Raw genomic sequence first — 18,625 nt, forward strand, 5'->3', positions numbered from 1 at the left:
AGATCACTGAACAAGAGCTTCTTTGTGGCCTTCAGAAAGCTTAAACCCTAAAGGAAAGATGCGTCAGCTTAGATGTTTCTCACGGATCAGAGCAGGTGGGCAGGGGCGGCCTTGGGGGTCATCAAAGAACGTGGGTGAAGAGCTGACGGGCTGAGAACCGCTGTCAGCTCACGGATGGGGTTTCTTCTCGTTCCTCCACTGGGATGCGTGCATTGGAAAACGCGGGGCAGCTGGAGGGACACGGAGGCCGAGGTGGAGGGAAAGGACCGGTGCCACTCCTGCTCTGTCCCGTTCAGACGAACCTCCCATTTAAGGGCTGGTGGGTCATCACGGGTTTCTGTGAACACACATGGACACGTCAGCACGCACAGGTGGGTACACACACAGATACACGGGTGAGAGCACACGCACACTCATGCAGGCATGGGCACAGAAATACACGGGCGAGCACAGAGGAACATGTAAACACACGGGTGTGCACAAAGGTAGACACGCACTTAGCTATATGACTGCGCGTACATAAAAACACACACGGGCACGAACACAGACACACACACGGGAGAGCACACAGATGTGCACAGCTGCACACATGGGCTTGCTGGTCAGGAGGCATCAGTCAACCCTCTGCTGGGGTTTTTTTTTTACTCAATCTCTTTCTGCCTGCTTCCCGAGCTATGGGTCAATGACACCGGCCCTCATCAAATGGGCTGTAAAGACGGAAAGTATGTGAAAATCTAAAACTCTGAAACACGGAAGGTGCGTTCTCATTTGAAAGCATGTAGACTTTCAAGCCTCCGCTGGCGATTTCTTATCACCCGCCATCAGCCCCTGGGGATGGCCACGCTCTGGCCACGGTCCAGGTGGCCTCTTCTGGGCTCAGGTGGGGCCTGGCAGGGAGCCTCTGCCCTCTGTCCTTTCCTGTCGTCTGGGGCGGCCTAACGCTGGCTGTATCGGACACGTGTGCCCCATCTCCCCGTCTGCCGACACAAGGCTCGCACACAATCATCAGCAATGAGTACTGTGAGATACGTTGAAATCCCGTTTAAAAACGGAGTTTGTGGAAAGAACAGAGCAGCCGCTCCGTCTTCCTGGACAGCAAAGCCGTCGACTCAGACTCTCGTAACCGGCATGAAGTCAGAATGACTGCTGGGTGGTCGCAGCCAGCGGGTGAGATGTGAGTGTGGACAGCTGTGGGGATGGGGGTGTTTGGACCCTGATGTTGGCCACTGAGACCTCATGCCCACCCCTGGGATGTGGGCATGACTCTGGGGTCCCTAGAGGTCAGCTGTCTCTCGCCGTTGCAGCCCTGTGTCTGTGAAGTGCCGTGGGCACTCCAGGAAGCTGACACGCCCATCAGAAGAGCTGGTGCTTTCACCAGGCTCTCATGCGGCTGGAAACACCAAGGACCGTGGTGCCAGAGAAGGGTCTGCAAGGTGCATTTCTGTAGGCATCAAGGCCAAGACCCCGCTGGTCCAGCTGATGTTCCCTGGGCTTTGGGAGGCACCTCAAGCTCTTTCTGCAGAGAGCCCTCTCCCACGGAAGTTGGGGGACAGCCTTGACCCCGGGACCTGCACAGGTGGTTCAGCTGAATGACCTTTACAGCGCTGGGTGGGCAGGTGGGGCTGTGTGGGGAGACCTCACTGCCTCATGCTCTGTCCCCGTACCCAAGCCCAGAGCCCCCGAGGGCCAGGCGACCCCATCACTGGTACACTGTGTACCTTTACGAAATGTTTTTGATTTTCCATTAGACTTTTTGCTGATTTTACTATTCCTGGTAGTGTACCCCAATTCTTTACTTTGAAAACTTAATATCACATGTCAATCTGAGAGAATTTTAAAGCCGCCTCTGTGAAAAGAGAAAACTTACCGCAATGCTGTGGTTGGCGGTTCCCTTCCTGCCACTGGGGTTTCTCTGTGTCAGGGATCCGCGGGACACGGATTTCCGATCGAAGGAGTCATCATCTTTGTCTTTGAGGAAAACAGGAGGGGGGTTGCTTATTAATCACAAACTTACCCCAAACAAGTGTCTTTGCTTCCTAAGAAATTTTAAAAGGAGCATAAAAACAAATGCGCCCTCCAGGACGAAGCTGATGTCCTCGTCACTGCCAAGACATCAAGGCGGGCTAATTACGTCCTGTGCTCTAGAAGGTGGGGAGCTTTGCACCATTATTAGGATGATTTACATCGCAGGACAAGGAAACCACCGCTGCCACCCCCATCAACACCCTTATGTGCTTCAGGCAGCAAATTCCAGGTATCCAGACACCACGTCACTGCAACGGTCCCTGAGGGTTGCCCGAGGGCACTGGAGTGTCCTTCGGGCATCAGTGGCATGACATGCCGGGTCCCATGGGTTACGCAGAAATATGGGGCCCCGACTGGCTATTTTCACACCCCTGAGCTCACCTCCCAGGCCTGGGGGATGAGGGAAGCAGGTGACTCTTACCTTGACTTCTGGGGTAATCACTGAGCTTTCTCCTCACAAGATAGGGTGCAGCCACCACCTGGAAGAAAGAAGCCGTCTCTGGGCGTCAGTACCTTTTGCTGTAATCGTTAGGAACGCCGGGGAGCTAGGTTTGGATTTCCCAACATTCCTGCAGATTCGGATTAATCGGGGCAACTCTCTTCTGTTCCTGGGCAAAATTTGAACTTTTAACAATATTAAAATGCACGCTCTCAATAAATTAAGCCCGGAATATAAAAGAGTTGCTTAGCTTTCGGAGAACTGCAACTTTGGGTGGGTACAGTGGAAAAAGCACAAGTTTCAGCCCCACAGACAGGTTCAAATCCTATTGCTACCCCTTACCACCGTGACAAGGACGATTTACATATTCTCTCTGAACTGTCTCCTCATCTGGAAAATGGGCCAGCAGCCCCTGTACAGGATTCTGGAAGATTAACTGTGCCTAATACATTCTCAGCGCCCCATGGCGGTTGGGCCCCCCACCTTTCTTTCCCTCCCCCTTTCCTGTTGCTCACCTCTCTACTCTGGGCTAATTCATTTGCTGTTTTGCCTCTTCAAGGGGGAAGCGAGAGCAAAACGGCCTGACTCCCTGGAAGTCCTGCCAATGCCTGGCCCCCTGGGATTCAGCCTGGCTGGTTTTGTGGGCTATACCAGGAGGCTGGCTGCAGACGCTTTCAGGCTGGGCTTCCTGGGACAGGTCAGGGAAGACCACAGCCCCGAGAAGAGGGCCAGGGTGGGGCTGGGAGGCCTGCCTGAGACCGCCTGTCGCTGGTCTGTGTGGTCTCAATCCAGTATGTCTACCTCCCCCACGCTCAGGCTCCTCTTTGGTGCAACAGGGGCGATATCCACACCTGCTTACCAGGTTTTTTGAACATCAAATGCAAGGATGGAAAAAAAATACCGTTTTTAACTATGAAGAGCTACCCACTGCTGTTGTCACGAGAAGCACAAATAACTAGGTGCTCATTACAGCTCACAAGGGGCGTATCAGGCAGCAGGCAGGACCTGGAGCAGACGCCCCGCTCTGTGGGCCCCCGGGGACTGGCACCGCCGCCTGCGGCCCAGTCACACCCCCGAAACCCGGGAGCTCCTTCCTGCTCCCTCCCAGGCCGTCCCTCCCCCGGGCCCTGCAGCCCTTAACAGTGTCACCCTCTTCCTGATCAGCAAGCTGTGGGGCGTCCCACCCGTACCCCACATCCATCCTTGTGCCGTTTTGTGCACACCGGCTCCCATGCTTTGCACCCACGGCCGGGACCCGCGGCTCCCAGGGGAGGCCCGTCCCTGGGCCCTGGAGCCTGCCGTGCCTGTGAATGTTCGTCACCCAGGACGGGGGGCGTGGGGGGCAGTACATGCCCAGCACCCGGCCCCTGTGATGTGCACTGTCTCCAGGGCTCTGTGTTCCTCTCAGCCAGTTCCCCTGCCTGGGGTCTGCCCGCCTCCTTCCCCTCTGCCCTCTGTCCCACCCTCCCACTACCCTGGCTGGGCTTTCCTGGATTTTCCCCGACAAACACCCTATGGGGAGACCAGCCTGTGACACTTGCCACGTTCTTAAAGTCCCAATGTTTCAGCTCCACCCCCCCCCGCCCCGGACTTGTCACGCTTCTGGAAAAGTCGGGCCAACTGTTTACCCGCTTCCAGCCTCTCGAGCTTGGATGTAGTAACACATACCTTGACCTCACCCGAAGGGTCTGCATTCGGATCCTTAGGACTCTGGCCAAACTTCCCAACAAGCTGGGGAAGAAATATCTGGAGAACAGGGAAGGAGCCTGTGCTTATGACTGCTCGTCTGACCTCCTGCCACAGGGAGGGCGGGCGGGCAGGACACACGGATGGTGTTCTCTTTAGTCCTCGGTCTGGAAGGCCGGGACGGCACGGCAACACCCACAGAGCACACACCACTCCAGGGCTCTGTGCCCAGGGCTGCTGGGTTTAGCAAATTAAAGTACAGAACGCTCAGTTGGCTTTGAACTTCAGATAAACAATGATTAAATTTTTTTAGTATAAGTATGTCCCAGATACTGCACGGGGTATACTTATACTAGAAGAGGACTTGTTGTGAATCTGAAATTCAGGTTTGATTGGGCATCCCGGCAGCCGCATCTGGCACTCCCCTAAGAGCATTTATCATCTTTCTGCCAGATTTCCTCATACTGTGATTTGTCTGGAGACTCCCGACTTGAATCGGGGGGAAGGATGTTGGTCTCAGGTCTCTGTCGTGGGCAGGTCCCCATCCTGCTACTGTCACACCCGCCTTGAAACAGAGCTTTTATTAAGCCCGCCAACACGAGGTGTTGTTCAGCTTGTTTCCTTTGGACGTGTGTGTGTGTGTGTGGACCACGTGTCTGTGTTTCCAATTCTCATGCAGGAGCTGAGGGTCCCCCCATACAGCACTCTTTTCCGTTAGAAACGACACTAGCAAATGAAAAGGAATCCCAGCACAGCCCACAGGTCACTGATAGCAGGAACACAAGGCTGGCAGATTAAGGAGGAGGGCGGCAGCTGCCCCAGGGGCTCTCCCTGCCAGGCCCCCGGGCTGCCCTGTGCTCCTGGCCAGGGCTCCAGGCACGACCCCCAGGGCCCTGCGGCCCCTCCACTCACCGGGAGGCTGGATTTCTTCCGGGGCTTTGCCGAGGTCCTCACAGTGAGCCCTGCAGCCTGCAAGGCTGCAATCCTGTACTCGATATCTGAAACCTGGGGGAACCACAGACAGACAGACAATGTCATTTGGATGTCCTTTCTCAACGTCACAGGACAGGAGGAGCTGCTGCGCCCGATTCGCCGATTTCATCATGCTTCCCCTGAGATGGGGGACCCGCCCAGGGCCACTTCCTGGGCGCGCCATTTCCATCCATCTTCCATGGCTGTCGGGAGGGTCACCCCAGGCGGGGGAGGGGCTCCATACATTTTCTGGGGGCTCATCCATGAGGGATTGAGGGAGGGGTACTGACGGGGGGAGAGCTGAAGGCAGGCGCTTCTGGGAACGGGAGCCGGACCCCCTTCAGGTCCGCCCAGATCCCTCCCACAGCCCCAACCCTTCTCAGGGTCCTCGGGGCTGGGACCTGCTCTCCTCTGAGACGCCCCCCTTCTCACTCGCCGGGCTCCGGCGCAGGGCTCCACTGCGGATTCCTCAACATGCCAAGCTCGACGCTGCCTCGGGGCCTTCGCCCGGGCTGCCTTCTCGTATTATCCCTTCCCGACCACCCTTCGAGGCAGCCCCATCCGAGCGCTCCCTGGGGCCACCCTCTCCTCAGTCTCGTCGACCTGTTCTCTGTCTCTGCCCACTAAAAGCACAAGCTCCAGGAACGCAGGGGCTTGGTCTGAGGTGCTCATAGCTGCACCTTTTGTGTCTACACAACGCCTGCCGTACTTGGGATCCCGACTGAGAATTGTTGGCTCCACAGGAAGGAATAAATGAACGCAAAGTTCTCAGGCTCACTTGCGCCCCCGAAGGTGCGCGGCCTGGGGATGCGCCTCTTCTTCCTCGGGTACGGAAGGGCACTTGCTGAAGAGAGAGCAGAAGCTGCAATGAATGGACAGTGGGCGCTGGGTCCCCCGCACTCGGACGGGCAGACCTCCTCTCCTCTGGGGTCAGCAGGGGGAGGGCAGAGCAGAGCCCAATCACCTTGACTGTCTCTGGGAGACCCTGGCTCTGTCCTTTGACCTTTGCACACCACTAACACACCTCCTACCCTAACTCAAGCCCGGGACCCAAGTTTACAGGATGACCCTCGGTCAGAGTCTGGTCCTGAGCCCCGGGGCTGTCCTAAAATCTAAGCCTGCTTCTGGAGAAGCCCTCCTCATGGGAAAGGGAGGGGTAAGCGTCAGCATCTTCCTTCCGTGGCTGAAAACGCCGCCTGTCTCTTGCCAACCTAAAAGGGAAAAGTGCAGGGGGTGGCGTGGAGGGTGATTCCACAGAAAGCCCCAGGAGCCTGTCCTGGAGCCGACAACGTGGGCTCCTGTGTGTGAGCCCTTCGGGGGGCTGACCACCCTTGCCAGGCCTCCAGGGTCCCCACTATCTATCTGGGGGAGCCGCCTGCTCCCGGGGCTGCCAGGGCAACCTCGCTCTCTGCCCGCTGCACCTGAGAGGCTGTGGCGGCCACTCTGTCCTCCAGCTGCGACAGCTCCTCGTCTGTGGTCCTGCTGGGCTGCACGGGGTCCTGGGGGTCCCGGGGCCTCTTCCCCGAGCTGGGCGTTTGGCCTGCAGCTGTGCACACCTAGGAGAGGGAAGCGCTGCACGTGACCACCTGCGGGGGAGACCGCAGGGCTCGCCCCAACGCACGTCCCATCCTGAAGGTGCCCCTTTTGCTATGCCAGGAGCTGCCTGGCCAGCCGGGCAGCCCGCGGTGGGGCGCCGTGTGCAGCTGGGGCCAGGCCACTGGCTTAGGCACAAGCGGTTGATCCCCAGCCCCACCTCCGAGTGTGTGCTGCCGAGGTCGCTCAGGCAGCCTCACCTCCGGGGCGGCCCCGGGGGGGTCCTCGATGGGGGCGCTGCTGCCCTGCTCCGCCCCTCCGTCCTTGCCCTCCTCCTCCGATGAGGCCTGCTGGTCACCGCTGCGGCTGATCAAGGCCTCCAGTCTTCTCTTTAGGGCCGCCTCTTCCATGTCGGCGCCTGTGGGCTTGCTGCCAACTGGACACTGAGATGGACGAGTGGCTGATCTCAGCCGGTCGGTCACCTGGAAGCGCTGAAAGCAGAAGCAGGGCTTCGGAAAGCACCTGCCCCCGGCACCCCGGGGGCTTGGCTGGAGCTGCGGTCTCATCTACTCCCCACACAAGCTCGGCCAAGCGGCCCGCGCCGCCTGTCCTCCAGAACCAGGCTCCGAAGGGTGGGATGTTCCTGGCGATCCTAACAGCACCCAGGCCACCTGAGATGCACCATTTTTCAACTTCTCTCTGTTCCCAAACTGGGTCCCAAAGCCACTTCCTAGGGTTTAAGCATCCTTATGGCGCCAAACCAAGACCTCAACCAGGACTGTCTGCATCTGCCAGCTGAGGCTACGGGCTGCTGACAAGTCTGTTCTCTGGGTTTTTCTCGGTCCCCCCGTGATAAGACCGAAGTACACGACGGCTGTGCGGCCTCAGCATCACCCGAGGGCTTGGGGGTGGGTCCTGAACTCGTGTAAACGCAACGGCATTCGTGTCCACTGTCCATGGTACCTCTCTGTGTACCAGGCTCTGTGTCCACAGTCTCTCCCACGAGCCTCCTGTCGGCTTTGCAAAGGAATCATACTCCTAGACACTGGTCCGGAGCTGACTGAGAAGTGTCTACAGTGTATTTGTGACTCTTGGAAAACTGCAAAGTTGTGTGAACCTCACAGTGATGTTTTCCATGACACAGTGAGTAGCAAGCACTCTTTACCACTCACCCCTTCTTGAATCTAGAGCCAGGGACATTTGCCATCCAGGGTGGACTTGGATGAGATTCATACAACCCAGAATATCTATTTATCTGCCGTGGCTGGTGAGAAACTCAGAGCTAAACAGTGCTCATTTCTGGAAATCTATTCTCCAGAGTTTAGCTAGGCCTCTGTTTCTTGAAACTATTTTTCAGGGTTGTATTCTTTTTTTTTTTTCGTTACGCGGGCCTCTCACTGCTGTGGCCTCTCCCATTGCAGAGCACAGGCTCCAGATGCGCAGGCCCAGCGGCCATGGCTCACGGGCCCAGCTGCTCCGCGGCATGTGGGATCTTCCCGGACCGGGGCACGAACCTGTGTCCCCTGCATCAGCAGGTGGACTCTCAACCACTGCGCCACCAGGGAAGCCCCAGGGTTGTATTCTTTGGTCATAATTTTCTAAGTCTCTATAAGGGGGTGGGAGTCCCTCATTGATTCCAGCTCTTACCCTAATTCTACAAGTGGGGAAAGGATGCTCAGAGCCCCTCCTTTGCCCGGCCTCACTCAGTAAGCATCAGACCAGGGCCTGGACTGCAGTAAGCTCTGGCTGCTACCCGTTCCTGCACTCCAGCCAGCGGTTCACTGAGCAGCTATTTGTTTTGTCTGCTTGTGGACACGAGCTTTATGTGAAGGGATTTAGTGTGTCGGTTTTAAGAAGTGACCAGAGTCACGTGAAAAAACCAGAAAAATGGCCAAATTATCCCAACTGCCCTTTACAGCCAAAATAACTTGAGAGTGGGTAATGAGATTTAAAAGTTAAGGGCAGGGACCTCCCTGGTAGCAAAGTGGTTAAGAATCCACCTGCCAATGCAGGGAACACGGGTTTGATCCCTGGCCTGGGAAGATCCCACATACCGTGGAGCCACTAAGCCCGTGCGCCACAACTACTGAGCCTGCGCTCTAGAGCCCGTGCACCACAGCTACTGAAGCCCGCGTGCCTAGAGGCCATGCTCCCAACAAGAGAAGCCACCGCAATGAGAAGCCTGCGCACTGCAACAAAGAGTAGCCCCCACTCGCCGCAACTAGAGAAAGCCCACGCGCAGCAACAAAGACCCAACACAGCCAAAAAAAAAAAAGTTCAGGGCAATTCCATCCTGCAGTGCTTGCTCAAGCCCCAAACCCTGGTATCATCTGACCCCTCTCTTTCTCTCGACCTGAATCCATCCCCGCTGGCTCTGCCTTCAACAGGTACCCAGGGTCCACCTCCCATCACCTCTGCTGCCCTGCCTGGCTCACCCGCCACCTCGTCCTGCCTGGACGATCCACCAGCCTCTTAACTGGCCTCCCGTTTCCACAGCCTGTTCTCAGTTTGCCAGGCAGAGGGCTCCCTGGGGGTCGGGGGCAGGAGGACGTGAGCAGGGAGGCCCGTCGCTCATTCACTCACTGGCTGCCTCTCCTTCGGCCCACAAAGCAGACGTCACAGTGTGAGGTGAGGGTCCCCCCAGGACCGCGTTCCGGGACTCTGAGATCCCCCTCCCCGCCCCTTCCTTCGGGGAGCAAGTCACCCGCTGATGCTGATGCTGGGAGGGGGGCTTCCGCACCACGACGTTACTCACACCCACAGTGCCCGTCGGGCCGCCTTCCGCCCCCCTCGGCCCCGGGTGCTCCTGGCGAGCGGAGGGCAGTGCTGGCCGTCACTTAATTTTCTCTGTGAATGGAACAAAGCAGCCTCGCAGATGAGTGCCGAGGGCTGGCGTGAGCTGACAGGGAAGCGGCACGTTCACTGGGACGCCTTTCTACAGGCTGCCAATTTCCTGAAGACGCTCAATAAGCAAATCTCCTCAGAGGCCGCCATGGGTGAAGAGAGCCCCTGTGACATTTGGAGGGTAGATTCTATTGGGTCTGATGGGAATAAATCTTTCAGAGTAAATGAGGTTGAGAAACTTCAGAATCCCCTTGAGAAATGGGAGCCTGAGGCCACCCCAGGCAGCAGCTGATGAGGGCCTGGGGTGGAGATTGATGAGCTGCTGTCAGAAGGGGGCGTTGTTTCTACTTTGTAAATAAACCCCCACACAGACAGACAGACACACACACACGCATGCATGTCCAACGCACATGTATGCATACAAGCACACACACACGTGATGGCAGCTGGCCAGCACGACAGGATACAGCTGGGGTGACCAAGGCATCCAAGTTTGAACCCCGAAAGCCCTATGTCCTGGAAACCCTCCAGCCCCTGGCAAAGAGGGGCACGGGTTGCCCTGGTGATGCTGGTGGGGGGAGAGTGAGGCCCAGAGGGGTATCTGGGTCAGCCTCCAGGATGGGGTGGAGGCAGCCCGGGGTCTGGGCGGCTGGGGGTGAGCCCTGGGGTCCTGCGGGCTACTGGGCCTGCGTGGGGGACACCTGCCACAGACGCAGGTGAGAGGGCCTGTCCTGAAAGCATCCTGAGGGGCAGAGGGCCTCTCCCAGACCTGCGCGAGGGGCTTCAGAGTGTGCTCCCTGCCGGCTGCGGGCTCTGGAGTTCCTCTCCTGAGAGCCTGAGCCTCAGTTTCCTCAGCTAAAAGCCGGGGACTGAAACTCTGTCTCTGGGCCAGCATGGCTCTGCCGGCCCACAGAGGGTGTCAGAGGAGGGCACCTCCGTGGGTAAAGGTGGCTGTGGCCCTGGGGGTGCGTGGCTCCCACTGCCCACCCCAGCTGCCGCCGGAGCTGATCTCCAGAGCCCTCGGGTGCCGCAGGGAGGGGGCCGGGTGCTGGACCGGGGCCGTGGCTCAGGCAGACTTGGGGCAGGGCCTGGGCCTGAGCATTGCTGCCCCTACGCCCACAGCTACCCGGCTGTCTGTCTCTCAGACGCACATGTGCACATGCACTCACATTAGACCAAGGGTTCTGTTCCATTCACTCTCCAGAAGGTGGCCCCAGTGCGCTGGGTACACCCTAACACACAGGGTGGGCAGGAGACCCCTGCCCGCTCCGACGGCCTGGACCCCCGGATACTGCAGGACCAAGCGAGGTCCCCGGGTCTTTGCTGCTCTGACTTCCCAGCCCCTCTCTCGTTACATCCGCACCAAAGGCTGCACACCTGCGGCCCTCTGAGTTCTCCTGCACCTTTGGCTGGGCCCACAGATGCCCGGGCTCCAAGCATGGTGTACGGCAGGGGCCTGGACGGGGCAGACACCCGCCCCCCTCAGCTGTACGGTGGAAACCCGCTCAACTCTCTGAGCCCCATGCATGAGCTCCCAATCGAGAGTCTTCCTTGCAAAGCCCGTGTTGGTGCCTCAACCTCCCTTAACAAAGGGGCTTCAGCGGGTCAGCAGGCGGTCGCCCGCTGACATGTATTTGTTCCGCTCAGAGATCTGCAGCAGAGGGAGGGGTTCAGTGGCTGGAGGACAGAGCCACTCTGGCCAGCAGGACGCTGGCACCTACCACCTCGGGAGCACCAAATTCCCAAGCAGTGGAAGGAAAGGTCAGGCCACCATTCGTCATGTGCCCTGGGAAGGTGACTGTGCGGCCCATTTTCTGACAGCCGGGGTCCTGGAACGCCAAGCAGAAGCTGGGAGTGGTACCAGAAGCGGGGGGCGGGGGGCATTGGGAGGATGAATAAAGCAGGACAGGTGACACATTCAGCGTCATTGCCGTGGTGCAGCCATTGTCACTGCTGAACCTCAGGCACACAGGAAGGTGTGAATTGATTGTGCCAGGGTGCTCAAACTAAAAGTCAAGAGCCCCGGGTCACCGTGGGCCAGGAGGCCTGCCAGGTGATGACCTGAAAGTGCGACTGGCTCATACCTTGAGTCACCAGCTCTTGAGTCACTGGAGTGTATTAACTCCCAGGCCGGGAAATGAGAAAATCAATTCTGCTGTTTTCTTCCAAGCCCAGCAGATGCATCTGGCCTGCCATTGTCTCCTCTGCGGTCCACCTTGTTTTAAAAGAGGGAGATGGCTCCAGCAGGCTGGTAAGATGCTTTTGCATTGTTCTGCAGGTAATTAGTTTGATCTTCCCAGCACCGAGGGCTTTGAGTGGGCAAATCTGCCCAGAGAAGAACACAAGCTGAGAAGCTTCAACACAAGGGTTTCGGCGGGAGGGGCCCCAGCCCTCGCCTCGAGTGGCTGCTGGTAATTGAGACCAGCTGTGGGCGCACTCATGGCACCTGAGAGGCAGCGATCAATACCTGGGAGGGGGGGCTGCTCAGCAGATAGTCGTGTGTCCCCGGGGAGCGTGGTGGGCATGAACCCACGGCAGGAGAATAAGAGCTGACCCAACCAGGGTCCGGCACAGTGAAGCATCCGCTCCAGAGCGAAAGAGAAAGGAAAGCATCCCACGGCGAGAACTCGGAAAGCTCTCGTCCTGATGGAGGAGCGACACGAGCTGGGGGCAGCACAGAGCTGTGGAGAGACCACAGCCCTCGGAACGGGAGGTGAGCTTGCGGGCTGGTGGTTTTCTCTGAGCAAGAGAGCCTGTCCACGTGCCGCCAGGACAGCCTGGACGCATCCTGGTTTTCTATCTGGGATCAAGAGCCGTTGGCCCCCTGTAGACACCCCCCAGGGAACACCTGTCTCTCAGGTGCTCAGGAGCCCAAAGCTGCTCGTGCCCCTCCCTTTGGCCAAAAGCGGGAGCCGCTCTGTCCCGTGTGAGCTCTGTCCAGGTAAATTACATGCTATCTGGACACACGGACGGCAACTTGGAATGAACTTCTGGTGTTTCCAACTCGTTTGCAGCAAAACACAGATTTACAATTTAGGAACGCAGTACAGACAGAGAAGGAAAATGAGCTACTGCAGTTTGGCACTGGTGAGGCTTTCGTGGGGAAACCGAGTCAGTGTCTTTAGCCTGAGCTCTTGGGGCACCAGGGGCTCACTACCCACCACTTGGGGCAGGGTGCGTGCCAGGGCTCTGTTTCCTGCACCTCCTTGAACTCAGCCCCTTGGAAGCATCCGTCCTTGGTACCACATGCTGTGCTATCTTTGGCTTCTCTCTCAGCATGAGTGATTATTTATAGAAAGTCTTTGCTGAATATCCCTCACCCAGAAAGTCCTGACCACGAGTACAGATGCGAAGACAGGCAACAGGTCAGGGGAGGACCATTCAGACTGACCCCAGTAGAACATTATTCTCGAGCACTCTCGAATCCCCAAGGCATGTCTGTGAGTCCTCTAGTCGGCCCTGGGTCTTCCCCGATGCACAGGGACGCTACTGCCCCCTGGAGGCCGCTCTTTACACAGCCTGATTCCCTTTTCATAAAGATGCAGGTGAAGTCAGTGGAAGTAAATACAGTCAAGAGAAAGAAATGAAGAATTCCAGAGACGAGATACAAGCATGAAACAGAGTAATTTTCAAGGAGGCATAAAGGATGACTGGTGTCAGTAGGACTAAATACCGGGATATGTGTTTTACTGAACGTCACTAAAGCTGCTAAATTAAAAATTTGCTGAAAATAGACAATTTAATTCTAGTCTTTCTCCCATTGTCTTCTGGCCTGGACACTGGGAACTTCTCTGCCAGTTGTGGTTCTGCCACCCAGGGAGGTCTCTGCCCTGCGGAGGTCTCCGTCTCTGCCCTGGGGAGGTCTCCGTCCTGGCCGCACTGGCCCTCCACCATCATCCCCCAGCCTTCCCAGGGGCCAAGCCAGTCACTCCCTGGTCTGAATCAAAGGACACTTCCTTGCATCAGCATCTCCCCTGCTGTTCCATAAAAGAAGAGTGAGCCCCTGGGTTGAATGGCAGAGAGGGGGGGGGGGTCTTCACCGCAGGCCTCCTGAGGGCCTTTTGTGTCCTGCTGTGCTCAGGGCAAAGGGTCAGTGGCTTCTCTCAGAGATGGAGGTCGGAGCAGGAGGTACGTCCAGCCCCGGGGTCGGGCGATGCTGCTAGGTGATATTATAGGAAAGAGAGCCAGCTGGGCCTGTGGGCACTGACTCTGCAGAGGGAGACGCAGAGTTTAAAACCTCCATGCTTCTGCCCTGTTGACATTTTAGATCAATTTTAGAAGAACAAAAAAACCTCCCAAAACAAATAACAAAACACCTGACACTGATTCACCAGAAAGCCATGTGAAGAAAGGCACCTTCTTGGCCTTCCCTGGTGGCGCAGTGGTTGAGAGTCCGCCTGCTGATGCAGGGGATGCGGGTTCGTGCCCCGGTCCGGGAGGATCCCACATGCCGCGGAGCGGCTGGGCCCGTGAGCCATGGTCGCTGAGCCTGCGCGTCTGGAGCCTGTGCTCCGCAACGGGAGAGGCCGCAGCAGTGAGAGGCCCGCGTACCACAAAAAAAAAAAAAAAAAAAAAAAAAAAAGGCACCTTCTACAAGTCAGGTGCTCCTCTTTGCAGATCATTCACTTCCGGAGCATATCTGTGAAGGGACTGAGGCTGGAAGGGCCCCTAACCTGTTCTAGGTCAGCTTAGACTGAGCAGGGGCCCCCCAATGTCTGAGCCCGGGAAGGGTGAGCCCCAGGCAGATCAGAGGGGGAAGCGGGTGCTGACGGAAGCAGAGGGCTCAGCAAAGGCCCGGCCCGCTGGCAGCCCAAGGCCCTGGAGAGCAGCCTGTAGCCTGTGGCTGCAACGCTGGACCACAGCCCTCATCCCAGGGCTCTGACATTGCACATCTCTGTTGAGCAGAGGCTTGTGCAGCTTTATAGTTTTGAAGTAATTTTAATTTCTCAGAAATGAACTGATGTTAAGGTAAAAAGGCGCCACCCAAAGAAGCAACTAGAACGCGTTCTTTCCGGCCACCTTACCTGCTTCTCAGACAATGTCTGGCCTCTCCGTCTGGGATGGTGAGAGGCCACCCTCTGAGCCCAGATGCTTTCTTCATCTGAGGTGTCCACGTCGGCCAGATAGTGGGACGGGAGCTGCTCATTCCAGAGGACATTTGTTCCTTTGGAGGAAGAGTGGGTTTGGATTATTTGGAGTGAAAAGCTGAAAGCCAGTGGGCATTTTCTCCAATGAAGAGAAATAAGAAATAGAAGAAAATGGAGACATGATTCTATTCCATTGATATCATGGGGCTGAGATCCCTAAACCAAAATAAGAATGGAACAGAGTCCATGGTCCCACACACGGAATTTCAGGAGCAGAAGCCCCTGCCCTGGCCAGCACTCACCGGGGGCTCCAAGGTATGAAAGCCAGGTGGGCAAAGTAAATGTAATATAATTACATCACATGGAGTTCTATGCGCCTCGGGTGTGGCAGACATGCGTCCCGGGAAGTTTCCACGAGTGGAGGTGACTTTGGGAAGTCTTTCCACATTGGTCACTGGGGACTGCTTTTCCTGCCAGACTAATGATTCACAGACTCTCGTGGGCACGGGTCACCTATGGTGTGGCCTGAGATGCTTATTCCTGGGCTCTGTTGGTGGAAGGGCCCCATGTTCTCACTAGAAAGTACCCCCAGAGCTCCATGTTGGCCTGGAGGGCACCACATCCAGCCGTGCCGGGACGGGGAGGGCTTGACCCTCCTGTGGGGTGACCCACAGGAGCCAGTGTCCCAGGAATCAGTTGCACAAGCTGTTTCTGTGCTTGATGTGTAGCCGGCCACATGGCTCTGCCAGCACCCTGAACGACCTGGGGGCAAGGCTCTGAGCTCCAGCTAAGACTCTGGCCCCGAAGACACTGTGGTTTCAGCCTGGGAGATGTGTGCTAATGACCTGGCGATGCCGTGTTGGATGCCTGGCCCCCGTGAGCTCATAAATGTGTGTTGTTTTAAGCTGGTAAGTTTGTGATAGGTCATTATGTCTCAAGGGCTAACAGATACAACCATCCCATTTAGAGCCCACAACAGTGCGCTGAGTTAGGCACTAACCCTATTTTACAACGAGGAAACCGAGGCACGGCGGTTCAGAGGTTTGATCAAGCACACACCACACTCCTTTAAATTGCAGACCTTGTAGCTGGTCTGATGCACTATTAAGAGACAACGCTGCCAATCTACCTCCAACACACACTCTGCTACCACACTCGCTGTAAGACGCTCCCAATTTGACGAGGTGACAAATGTGTCTTAGAATCAAAGAAATCGGGTGGTGAGTTGGTCAAAAGAGCTGGGCTTGAAACTCAGAGCTGCCTGTCTCCCAGGCACATTTCCCAGCTCGATACTGTCTGTCTCAGCTTCTCCCTCTCCCCGCTGCCACCCCATCCACGTGCTGGGGTTGATTAGGGATCCTGGGAGGAAATGCGTGTGTCCGAGTCTTCACCCTATGACTTGGTCGATGTAGATTCATTTATTCATTGTTTATGGGGAAGTAAAACTCCCCTCCCACAGCCCCCAGACGCCTCCAGGACCCTAATGGGCGTGTGAATCATGAGATTACAGTCCCTATAATATAATGAAAAGGGAAATGGAAAGCGGGCCCATTTCCTGGCAGACGGCATCTTAACCACCTTTCCCCGGCAGCTGGTCCCACGCTGCAGCCACGTGGGAGCAGGTCGGTGGGAAGCAGCCCGTGCTGCTTTCTGTGGTCCCATCTGCTCCTTCATCACTGGGGTACCTGAACCCCGGACCCCAGTGCACAATCCCCCACGGCACAGGAACAGACAGTGATTCGGGATTTCATTATGAAGCCGACTGTCTGACAAAATTAAACTAAGGATTTAAACTAGGGTCTCAGCACTTAGGGACCGCCCGAGTCATAGGTGGGAGGGAGGTGGCACCCCAGGTTTGGAGCTGCCCTGTCCTGTGGTTAAGGTGGCCGGTCTGGGTGACCAGTGATCCTATCATCTCAGGGACACCTGCACGTCCCTACCCCAGTCCTGCTCCATGTCCCCCCGTCCAAGGTGGCAATGAGCTGTGCGGCCAGGGCAGGCGTCAATGTTGGTGCTTCTGAGTGTTACCGGGGAAGCGCCCAGCCCAGGGGAGCAGGGGTTGATGGTGTGTGCCAGGACTGCACATGCTGGACAATCACAGTGAAGGAAGGGGCTGCGCACTGTAGATCAGTCAGGGGCCCTTAGCAGAGATCGGGGGGTGGGGCAGGGTGTCTCCTCCACGCAGAGCCCGTGTGGAAGGCGGTGGTCAAGGGCACCTACCAGGTGTCGCAGTGGCCCCCAGGGCCGTCGTGCAAGACTCTCCCGGCAGGCAGAGCTTAGCGAGGGCGTCTGGTCCGGCAGGCGAGAGGCTGGCCATCTGCCCTTCTGGACAGGGGTGGCACCCAGAGGCCCTGGCATCAGCCTCATCCAGGACCACGGGCTCCTGGGAGGTGGTCTCCTCTGTGCAGGGCTCATCTGTGAGGGCCTGAGCGCATGGGGCCTGTTGGCAGGTTTTACTAGGAAAGGGCAGCTCCTTGGAATGTGGGTCTTTCCAGTCCAAGTCCTGAGGGTTTCCAGGCATCATATGACCAACCGAACACCGGACACCCATCCTCTCTGCCCCTTGAGACTCAATTCCCTTTCGTTTCAAAGGTCTCCGGACTTGCTGCTGGAGCAGGACCCGTGGCCCAGAGACCTTTTGGGTGCTGGCTCCCAGCTCCCTGCTCTGTTGTGCCCTCGCCCGCAGGCATCTGCAGATCAGGCCCGGAACACTGAGCCTGGCCCCATCTCTGGGCTGGTGCCATTTGAGCCCAGTCATTGAGATGTCAGGGTTCCAGCTGAGGGGGTCCTCCCTCTGCGGCTCGTGCCCCAGCTGCCCTGCTGTGTGTGATGGTCCTGTGTGTGCCGGGCTCAGCCTCTAGTGCCTCTGGAAAGGGATCCTGTGAGGCTGAGAGGATCACCCCTTGTCCAGGTAAGGCGAGGGGATGGAGCCTCACGCAGGGTCCCCAGACCAAGGGCACACAGCTAAGGAGCAGTGACTACATGGCCGGTCCTCCTGGGCGGCTCCCATGGATGCTGTGTGTCCTGGTGTAAGTATTAACAGCAGCCTGTTCCACCCACAAGGCTATCTTAGTTTGGGCAATGAAGCAGAGGACCCCACTAATGAGACACAGTGGGTGCAGGCACATGCCGGGCCCTGTCCGACCCCAGGGCGATGCGGCTCCTCTGCCCTCGCTCTTGAGTCTCGGGGGTTCTGCCTTCACCCGGGGACAGGCAACCGCCCCGAATGCCCCAGGGCCCTGACTCATTTGCCCCGCACCCCACTTCTCTGAGCAGCCGACCCCGTCTCTCCAGGTACCGGAGGGTGTGACGTTTCTATGCCCCCTACCCCAGCTGTCCCCCTGCCTGTCATGTTCCCATGGCCATCAGACTGTTTCCCAGAATGCTGTCCCCCCACCTGGGGCCTGAAAACCTGTCGCCCAGATTATCCTGGGATGGCCGGGGGCAGAAAAGAGAGCCCACTGACCTGCGGGTTGTCCGCGGCCATGGAGACCAAGGACAGGCTTGGGGGCTGCCCGCAGGACAGAGTGGAGTCGTCAGAGTCTGCCTCGAAGTCCAAGCCGTGAACGGGGAGGACGCGCTTTTTTTGAGCAGGAAGGGGTGCGGGAAAGAGGAGACAGAGGGTCAGCCTGACTGTGAGGGCCACACGCCCTCGCCTCGGGCAGCGGGGAGGGCATCTCCAAAGGCACAGCCACCTTCTGTGGCGGCGCTGGGGGCCACCCGGAGTCCCCCACCCATCACAGGCTCTGCATCCCCAGCGCCTCTTAGAAGAGCAGAAGGAATCATCCGCTCAGCCCCTGACGGGCACACGGCTGCTCAGAGGTGCTGAGGACACAGCCCAGCAGTGCCGCCTTGGGGGGCAGGCAGGCTTCTCTGGGCCGATGGGTGCTTCTCACCCCTCACACTTTAGCAAATGAGGGGTGCCCAGCGCGGGGGAGCAGGGGGGGAGGGGGGGCTCCAGAGAGCTCCATCATCTTTAGACGCAAGAGCAGAGTTTATTCCGAATCCTTCCCTCATAATGGTTTCCATCCTTTAAAGG

The 18,625-nt window shown here is 57.5% G+C and overlaps 1 protein-coding gene across 1 annotated transcript in view; it reads right to left on the reverse strand.

Annotated features, from left to right (window-relative positions):
• Window positions 1-292: 292 nt before the first annotated feature.
• Window positions 293-18,625, reverse strand: part of MLPH (melanophilin) — a 34,758-nt gene continuing 16,425 nt past the window's right edge. Inside the window, 10 exon segments of the mRNA XM_007452908.1 lie at window positions 293-337; window positions 1,868-1,968; window positions 2,447-2,504; window positions 4,133-4,210; window positions 5,063-5,155; window positions 6,523-6,678; window positions 6,916-7,098; window positions 14,524-14,663; window positions 16,807-17,011; window positions 18,053-18,174. Of these exon segments, the coding sequence (XP_007452970.1) occupies window positions 293-337; window positions 1,868-1,968; window positions 2,447-2,504; window positions 4,133-4,210; window positions 5,063-5,155; window positions 6,523-6,678; window positions 6,916-7,098; window positions 14,524-14,663; window positions 16,807-17,011; window positions 18,053-18,174 (1,181 nt within the window).

The sequence above is a fragment of the Lipotes vexillifer genome, unplaced genomic scaffold, assembly GCF_000442215.2.
Source record: "Lipotes vexillifer unplaced genomic scaffold, Lipotes_vexillifer_v1.1 scaffold652, whole genome shotgun sequence".
NCBI lineage: Eukaryota > Metazoa > Chordata > Mammalia > Artiodactyla > Lipotidae > Lipotes > Lipotes vexillifer.